This window comes from Neodiprion lecontei, chromosome 3 (assembly GCF_021901455.1).
Source record: "Neodiprion lecontei isolate iyNeoLeco1 chromosome 3, iyNeoLeco1.1, whole genome shotgun sequence".
NCBI lineage: Eukaryota > Metazoa > Arthropoda > Insecta > Hymenoptera > Diprionidae > Neodiprion > Neodiprion lecontei.
This window is the reverse complement of record NC_060262.1, coordinates 1,081-9,631: the sequence shown is the minus strand read 5'-3', so window position 1 is coordinate 9,631 and position 8,551 is coordinate 1,081. Positions and strand designations below refer to the sequence as shown.

The following is an 8,551-nucleotide window of genomic DNA, read 5'->3' as shown; positions in this document are numbered from 1 at the left end:
GATGTTCCGGATAAATTGTCTTGTTGAAGCTGAACTCACGTATATCTTTAAAACTGAAACAAACGATAGGATAGACACAAGGTCACAGATATTGAAAGAACATCCATACACCGAATAGTAAAAGTTTGGATATTGTATGTAAAGTTTTTTATTTGCAAGAGTTTAAGATCCATGAAACTTTGTAGGATTGTAGATAAACGAACGATACATAGAGTTCAGGAATTTCCATTATTGTGATTTAATGATTATTGTTTCATTTAGGCAGCTGTTGAGAGTTTTGCAGAGTATTTTCCCAGCAGATGAGTGTGTGGGGTCACTTCTTTCCAGATTTCTTGATGCCACCGCTGACCAGGGGTCCTTTCTGACCTGCTTTCTTTGCGGCCTCTGCCAAGGCCTTTTGCTGTTCCTTCTGCTTTTGCTTGAATGCAACATCTTCCTCATCTAAATCCTTTGATTCTTTCTTGGGTGCTTTCAATGGTTTTTTCTTCCCACCGTCCCGTCCGGACATCCTATAAAATTCAGTTACTTGGTAATGTCGATAGTCAGACACTACTACTTGAGTATTTTAATCCAGGCAGGATATTTCATAAAGGGAACGCACAGCTACAACGAACATAACCTTACTTTATGGATGAGTGAAAGTTTCGATGACTGCTTACGACTTTGCGGGGAAAACGATATGATAGTAAGTGATATTACGCTAAAAACGAAAATTTGACAATCTTTTGAATAGCAGAATTCTTACTACGTAGGGAGAAATTAAATCAGCTGGCAATGATCATTGCCACGATCTTTGCGGGCTTACTGTGAAATTTGATTGACACATATTCGAAATGTATTGCATTATTTGTCCGACAGCAAAAAGACAACGAGTATAAATTACTAATTTTTTACCTGTGATCGGTGTTGAAAGATTTTAAATTTTACGATAGAAAAACGTCGAATAATCGACAACCCAAAAGTGGCGTCGGCGATGGTGTCCTCCACTCGTTGACTCCAAGTCAACTGTTTGTATCTCTTTTAGGGTCAACTGCTTGAGTAATTTCCCTCTGTACATACGTGTTAGGTGTGCCTTGGGGTCTCAGATTTTACGTCCTTCCTGCTATCGCAGACTACTGCAACTGCTGAATACCGATACTGTGAACCATAGGCAGGATACCCAGATCTCTATAGAATATAGAAGCCATAGCGCATGCGCTATTACAAAAGTCATATGAACAGGGCCGTGTTCGACGGTCTCTCCTTTTTGATGAATTCCTTCAAAATGATACCAGCGCACGCGCAGAACGTACTTCCTGTTGCCCAAGACCGGCGCATGCGCAAATTATTACAATGAGAATATAACCTCAGAACCTGGTAAAATGTGTCAACAAGTTATGTGTTTTCCCATACTTTGTTGCTTCTGAGACATCTTTTGTTCTAAGTATAAAGAAAAATCGACATTAAAAACAATGCCGTCAGTGTTTGACACGTGGTTTGACTAATTTACCCAGGTTTTGAGGTTATATTCTCATTGTAATAATTCGCGCATGTGCCGGTCTCGCGCAGCAGGAAGTACGTTTCGTGCGTGCCCTCCTATCATTTTGAAGGAATTCATAAAAAAGAAGACAAGAGTTCGTCCATTGACTGAGGATATAGGTATATCAGTCAACGGGATCGGTAAGTGCAGAGCAATAGAACGAATAGAATCACTTGCGAACCCACCTAGCCGGACGAAATATTAGCCTAGGGCTGAGCGTCTTTATAGTTGTGTTTTCAATGCTCAACAATATCTCTGCATAATCTAAACAGCTAGCTGGTGCCCTCTTGGTCGGTTCCTCTGTAATCGCACGTATGTATGCATGTACATACTACACACGAACTAGCGACTGTACACCTTGAAAAAAGCGCCAATTCACACTTTTGTAAAGTCGGGTCAATATAACTTGTTCGATTCAAACGTATGCACGGTCAATTTTTAACAAGCATTGCTTACCGATTTCGGACACGTGGCAAGGACACGTTTATTATAGAATACATTCGGTATACTTAGGTACACACACCTATAACCGTATTTCCTGGTTCGTACATATACGAACCTATTTCTACTGCGAGTGCCGACGAAGCTAAAAATCCAGCAATTATGCCGCTAAGACTCGATTTAATTGCTGCAGTATCCGAGAACCAGGGTATAGGAATTAACGGACGTCTACCATGGCGATTAAAGTTAGTAACATTTTAAGAATCCTGCATATTCAAGCGTAACAGCGATTGCATTGTTTGTTCTGAATCTACTTGTCACAAATACAATGTTACATCTCTAATTTTCCTCTAGGAAGGAGATGGCGTATTTTACACGTTTAACAACAGAGACTAAGGACCCATCTAAAAAGAATGTCGTAATTATGGGACGAAGAACGTGGGATGTTATGCCAAAAAAATACAGGCCTCTGAGCAACAGAATTAATGTCGTACTGACCAGCAAAGATCTGTGATTATTCCACGCTTCATACAACAACAGTATCGGTTCATAGAAAATGAAAAATAGTAGACTCACTGTTAACAAGTAGTGCTTTGCTATCATAATTATAATGCCTTCATTACTCATTAGAATTCTAGGAGACGAAGCACTTGTGTGCAAAAGTTTTCCTGAAGCTTTGGAAAAGTTATCCAAGATCCCACTGACTGACAAAATTGAAAGAATCTGGGTTATTGGCGGCAGTTCTGTTTATAAGGTATATAAGCATTTACAAAAATTATTGGTAATTGTTTTAAAATGTCTGTTCGTTAAGGAATCGTTTTCGTGGACCAAAAATAAATCTACACAAGTTGATGATTGTTTTTACAATTTATCAGGCTGCAATGGAATTGCCAAACTTTCACAGACTGTACTTGACTCTGGTGAGGAAGTACTTTGAATGCGATACATACTTCCCACCTATCAGCAACGAATTTCATTTAGTGAAGTAAGTATGCAGAAATAAGCAAATAATATCCACTACTTCCAATAAAAATTTGTTACAAACAGAGACCCTGAAGTACCAGAGGGGATTCAAGAAGAAAATGGACTGCAGTACGAATTTAAAGTTTATGAAAAAGCCTGACAACAATCTTTATAGTTTGAATTCACCGCAATAAATTACTTTTATTATAAAAAGGAATTTGATGAGTTTATTTTATCACATCGGATCTGCAGTCACGAGTACTTTCGTATCAAGATTGCCGTAGGAGATAACATACGACGATACTCTCAGGGTACATGGAGTCCGAAAGTATACAATGAATTGAGTAACTCTTTATTTCCAAAAGTTTATACCACAGAATTTCATAAGCTTTATCTTTGCCATATACCAAAAGTGCTGAACGCTTTCGGTATCACGAATCGATGACATAAAGGTGTTTAACCAGGAGGCCATTCCATTTGCCTGCCACCAAGTACATGGATATGCAAGTGGTAGACGGATTGAGCTCCATCTTTCCCATTGTTGACCACCAAGCGGAAACCGTTGCCCAAGCCTTGCTGACTAGCAATGGTCTGCGCAACGAACATCAAATGACCTAGGAGTGGTTTATCGGTCTCCTCGGCAAGAGACAGCAGTGCTATTGGTTTTCTGGGGATTACTAAAAAGTGGACAGGAGCTTGCGGGTTGACATCGTGGAACGCAACGCACTGTTTAGGAAAAATATTTTCTTATTAGGCTCAATTTAAATACAGGTTACGGTTAGGGTTAGGTTATCCGTCTACTCAAACTCCGTTTGTGAGGCCGAGTTTTGCAATCAGTAAATCAGCAGTGAAATTATAACGTACCTGATCATCTTCGTAGATAAATTTGCAAGGTATTTCCTTTCGCAGTATTTTTCCAAAGATCGTGTCACCGCCGAGAGTGGCGGTAGCACGTTGCGCCTTCTCAACCTCGCTCGCCATTTTCCTCAAACACGAATCAATTGCTCGTCTTCGTGGTCGTAGGCTGGCAAGTTGTTTCCACGTACTTATCGCTATTGTTGAAAGTGCGCACATGTCATATCCCGAAATTTGAATTTTCGGTATAAAAAAAGTATCGAATAAATACCGAAAGTTCACCTTCGCGGCAGTTTCTGTACAATTTACATCCCCGGGATGACTGCAAGTTTTTCGCGCATGTGCAACAGCCTGATCGCGGGAGATAATCGACGATTGACAAGTTTTCAACGCGTACTTTGTTAACATCCATTGTCATAATATTAATCGAAAAAGTTTTCGTACGTGGCTGATTGTGAGTGAGGGGTAATGACTGAGGTTTTGCGCGCCGCTGCATTCGGCGTAGAGAGACTAGGCGGGCATGAGAAACTGACAGCCGTATCAAATACAAAAGTATAAAGTCTATTTATTGATTCTGTATTCTAGCATATCTATTGTTTATGCTGACAATTCTCGACTTATGATTTGTGCTTCTTATGCAGAAAGTTGCGACAATCATCCAATGTCAACATTCCGTTATACCGAAGCAACGTTTATACCTAACAATAAGCGCAATTAAATCATATGACATATTATACCTATGTATGTGTACGCAGTTTATATAATGTGCGTGAAAAAGAATGTATGAAGTAATTTGTGAAGTGTATCATACAATAAAGTACAAAGTTCAGTTGTTACCTCGTAATTATCTTAAGTAATCTCTAACTTACAATTAGCGTTAATTCTTAACGTTTATGGCAGTACTTTTTGTATAACGGATGATACCCGCAGGTATCTCTGATATAGTCCTAACGAGTCAGTAACGACTCCAGTCTCAAAATAATGTGTGTGTATATATAGTATACTACACCTAGATAGATATCTTACTTAAGGTTATTAAGTTTAACATGAGGAATATTTTACGAATTGTACTTTGCGGACGCGACCAGGCGAATAAAGCGTTGCGCGCTCTTTGTTCGTCTCTTCTTTCAGTTCTTTCCGTAGATTTATAGGCGCAAATCGGGAGTAAATTGGATCTTTCCAGGATTCGTCGCATGAGACGACAAACTCGAGGCGCCAACCTTAAAACGGGTTGTACACTACAAACAAGTGTTTCTTTCAACGCATTACCAAGCGCCAGCCGCGATGAACAAATATTTAAGTGGTATCTATAACGTTTTTCTCTTCAGCGCAGTTTCTCTTAAAAACTCGCGTATTACACGTATATTTTCTAAATTAAGAAGACGATAGCAAAACTGAAAAGAATTCAATGGGAAAGGAAAAAACACAAGGATCGAAAAGTACAAACCTACTCGAGCCTCCAAATTTCTTCACAGGCTACTCTAAACAGTAAACAATACTAACCAACATGTCTATCATGTCAAATGAAATTTCGGAGATAAAAATTGAGCGTTCTACGACGCGTAAAATTGCGAATCACTGGTCAAGACCTGTTTCAACCTGTATACTTGATATTCGATAATAGAATCTACATTTCACAGATACTACTATTTGTATACTATGGTGTCCGTAATAATTTCTCTACGCTTCCGTGCCCTTGGAATGATAATAACTTTCTTATGAGGCTATTGTTCTATGCTATGAGAGTTAAGCTATAGTTACACGGTGAGGAAGGATTATTTGGATCAACGATAGTTACTTTGCCGCAACGAAGAAAATGTATCACTCGAGGCAGCTAAACGTTTGTTGCCGGAAAAAAATATTTTGTCGACCCAAGAAAAATTTCAATACCTCAAATAGAATATTTTTTTTGCCGCCCACAGAGATGCCGTTGTCGATCCAAACAATCTTTTCCCCCGGTGTAAAGAACCCGTTCACATCTTGGCCAATTTCGGCGGAGAGAATGACCGAGCCTTTTACCGCGTATCATCAAGAACTCTCTGCCGTGAAGTATCGATGATTGAGCGCTTGTGCGGCAGTCAAACGACTACGCTGGTTGAACTTGAGAATTTTTTGTATCAAGTCCAAACCAGGATCGGGTAGATCCGGAATTACAGATCTGAGAGGAACAGGTTGTCGGTGCGGAAACGCTGTCCAACCCAAAGAGACGTCCTCCGGCCATTCTTGCTGCGACGGCGTGCCAATCACTCTGCGGATAAATGAAAACTGCCGTCATGTAGTTGGATTGTGAGGACCAAAAATTTCTTCACATTACTCTTACTCGCTTAAATTAGCGTTAAACGGAAGCGAAGCAGGTCAACAAGTTTAGTATTATAAATCTTTCATAGCGTCGATTAATAAGGCATAGTCGGTCATTTTATGATTTGGAGTATTCGGAACGCTGTAAACTGTTTAGCGGTGGCCGCAGGTTTTCGGGACTAAATATTCGAGCTACATATCCTTCCTTCCACTTTTCTTCAAGCAAGACATGATTTATAGGCGATTAATTATCGTTACAATATCGTATAACACTAAGAAATGTTCTGACGTGCGGATGAACAAACACGAGTCGTAAAATTTACACCTGAGACATCAGAACAACCGTTCGCGATATACCTATGTATGTATACATATATCTATACCATTTATAACACCGTGCTATTTCGACGCAACTTACTGAAATATTCTGTCTAGCTGATCGCCTTCGCTCGTTCCTGGAAAAAGTGGTTCAAGTCTGCTGAGTTCGGCCAGGATGCACCCAACTGACCAAATGTCCACCGGAGTCGCGTACGCGCATCCCAAAAGTACTTCCGGCGACCGATACCACAGCGTTACGACCTGAAATCACCATAAAACACACTCCAACTACTCCGAATTTCGTTGAATACGCGAACAGTAGAAAATTGTTACAAAAGTTGTCAACTATATGAAACGTACAGTGAAGAAAAAGAAGATCGAACGGACGTGTAAGGGATATCGGCACAATTACGGTAATCTCCGCTATAGTTGTAAGTAATTACCACGGAAGTGAGCCGCATTTCGAAGTCATAAATCTTGGCCAGACCAAAGTCAGCTATTTTGATTCTCCCTTGACTCGTGACGAGCAAATTCTGAGGCTTGAGGTCACGATGAACGATCCTGTGACTATGAAGGAAGTCGACGCCGAGGAGTATTTCCCTGGACATTTGCTTGATCTTGTTACCCGGAATACCAGGCGGAGGGCAGGATGCCATGAACGAGGCGAGATCTCGTTCGACGTGTTCGAATACGAGCCACAACGTTAAGCCTCGGTTCACCGTTTCCGATCGCTCGTCCTCTGTCGACAGGCCCTGACAGACATCCAAAAGTTTTACCTGAAACGAGTTGGAGCACATATACTGATACTGAATTGACATAGGTGTAACGAGTAAAGAAGGATGATGATAATTAGGAAGAGAAAAAGGAGCTAAGAGTTTAACGTGACAAAAAAAATGCTTACAATGTGCGGGTGCTCGAATTGGTCGAGCTGCTTGAGGGCGGCAATTTCCCGCAGCGTCGAGGTCGGTAGGCCATCGTCGGTGATCGGGACGCGGACCTTTTTCAGAGCGACAACCTGCCCGCTCGCGGGGTCCTTCGCCTTGTAGACGGTCCCGTAGGCCCCGTTCCCGATAAGGGACAATTCCTGGTAGTGGGTTGACTCTCCCATCAGCGATGCCTGCACCGTGAAAGCTCCGGCGATGCCGGGCTCCAGCTGCCCGGCGCTCGTCTCCCCGCTGCCCGATTTAGGCAAGAGAGACAAGGGTGGCAGAGGAACGACGATCACGTCTCCCTCCGCCTCCGTTATGCCCGAAGGGCCGGGAACTGGGGACGGAGCCGAGGGCCGTTCGTCTGGCTGGCCTCCCGTCTGATCGGCTCCTCGAGGCTCGGTGTGCTCGCTGCCGACGCTCGAAGTGACCGGCGGCGGGGTTGTTGTTCCCGGTTCCCCGAGTGATTTGGGTTCCACCGAGGATTCACCGGACTCTCCGTAGTCCCCGGAGGTCGTCCTGGGCTTCTTGGCTGGCGGCGGTGATGAAGCCGGGTCTGATCCGAGCTCGGAGCTCGGCCGCCGGGACCTCTCTGCCATCACGACATCCCCTCGGTTCTACCTGCGTCGAGATAGATCGAGCGTTACCGTATTGCTGAGACAATGGGGGTTCGCAGGCCGAAACCGTAGTCACAACTTCATTCGGTATATGACTTTGAACGGGAGGTGGCACGTAGACTCTTCAACTCCATTATACACTGCGTGGATTTGAAAGGGCCAAGGGACGCGGAGCCGCAGCAGCAGACAATGCGGAGAGTAACCACGGTTAAAGCCTCGCTACGTGAAACATTAGCGTCTGCTACTGTCAGCCCAAACGAAGGACATACGAGTTTCTACAACATATCCATGGGCCCCGGCATACTACGAGAGGTTCCCTCCACGCGGTTCTATTAGTTGTCCCGTTATATGTATATAAGTATAGCTATTCCTATATATGCGCGCACGCTGACGAGGCTGCAATGTTATATTATTGTTATCTCACCGCTTCTTCTTACCTTGTTTCTATTTTCCTGTGCAATATCGTGAATTAGATATGTATAATACACGCGGTCTATCATGTACACGCCACTTATCGGATCAAAGGTACATTACATGTATAGGTAATAATGCAGTCCGCTCTCTCATTAGGGCCGCTTCTCCGCCTCTCCGCTTTCGTACCAGGCTGCTGTCCC

The 8,551-nt window shown here is 42.7% G+C and overlaps 4 protein-coding genes across 9 annotated transcripts; 1 reads left to right on the top strand and 3 right to left on the bottom strand.

The window, feature by feature from the left end:
* Positions 1–132: 132 nt before the first annotated feature.
* Positions 133–1,218, bottom strand: LOC107223783 (translation machinery-associated protein 7 homolog). 2 transcript variants are annotated; one of them, XM_046734825.1, is made up of 2 exons: positions 1,060–1,218; positions 133–509 (listed from the first exon to the last, which is right to left on the bottom strand). In XM_046734825.1, the coding sequence occupies exon 2, from the start codon at positions 506–508 to the stop codon at positions 314–316; it is 195 nt and encodes a 64-aa protein (XP_046590781.1). In that variant the 5' UTR covers position 509; positions 1,060–1,218; the 3' UTR covers positions 133–313. The 2 variants fall into 2 exon arrangements, with proteins under 2 accessions (XP_046590781.1, XP_015519073.1); XM_015663587.2 differs by having other exon boundaries at positions 895–1,211.
* On the top strand, positions 530–3,592 carry LOC107223792 (dihydrofolate reductase). 5 transcript variants are annotated; one of them, XM_046734822.1, is made up of 6 exons: positions 1,337–1,659; positions 2,154–2,205; positions 2,315–2,470; positions 2,591–2,714; positions 2,836–2,945; positions 3,008–3,592. In XM_046734822.1, exons 1-6 carry the CDS (start codon positions 1,530–1,532, stop codon positions 3,081–3,083), a joined length of 648 nt encoding a protein of 215 aa, XP_046590778.1. In that variant the 5' UTR covers positions 1,337–1,529; the 3' UTR covers positions 3,084–3,592. The 5 variants fall into 5 exon arrangements, with proteins under 5 accessions (XP_046590780.1, XP_046590778.1, XP_015519086.1 ...); XM_015663600.2 differs by having other exon boundaries at positions 1,536–1,659; positions 2,033–2,205; XM_015663599.2 differs by lacking the exon at positions 1,337–1,659 and adding an exon at positions 1,676–1,831 and having other exon boundaries at positions 2,033–2,205.
* On the bottom strand, positions 3,255–4,134 carry LOC107223791 (adenosine 5'-monophosphoramidase HINT1). Its single transcript, XM_015663598.2, has 2 exons — positions 3,788–4,134; positions 3,255–3,649 (listed from the first exon to the last, which is right to left on the bottom strand). Exons 1-2 carry the CDS (start codon positions 3,995–3,997, stop codon positions 3,380–3,382), a joined length of 480 nt encoding a protein of 159 aa, XP_015519084.1. The 5' UTR covers positions 3,998–4,134; the 3' UTR covers positions 3,255–3,379.
* Positions 4,135–4,311: 177 nt separating this feature from the next.
* Positions 4,312–8,164, bottom strand: LOC107223784 (cyclin-dependent kinase 4-like). Its single transcript, XM_046734820.1, has 4 exons — positions 7,296–8,164; positions 6,838–7,170; positions 6,495–6,655; positions 4,312–6,026 (listed from the first exon to the last, which is right to left on the bottom strand). Exons 1-4 carry the CDS (start codon positions 7,917–7,919, stop codon positions 5,807–5,809), a joined length of 1,338 nt encoding a protein of 445 aa, XP_046590776.1. The 5' UTR covers positions 7,920–8,164; the 3' UTR covers positions 4,312–5,806.
* Between the last annotated feature and the right edge of the window lie 387 nt (positions 8,165–8,551).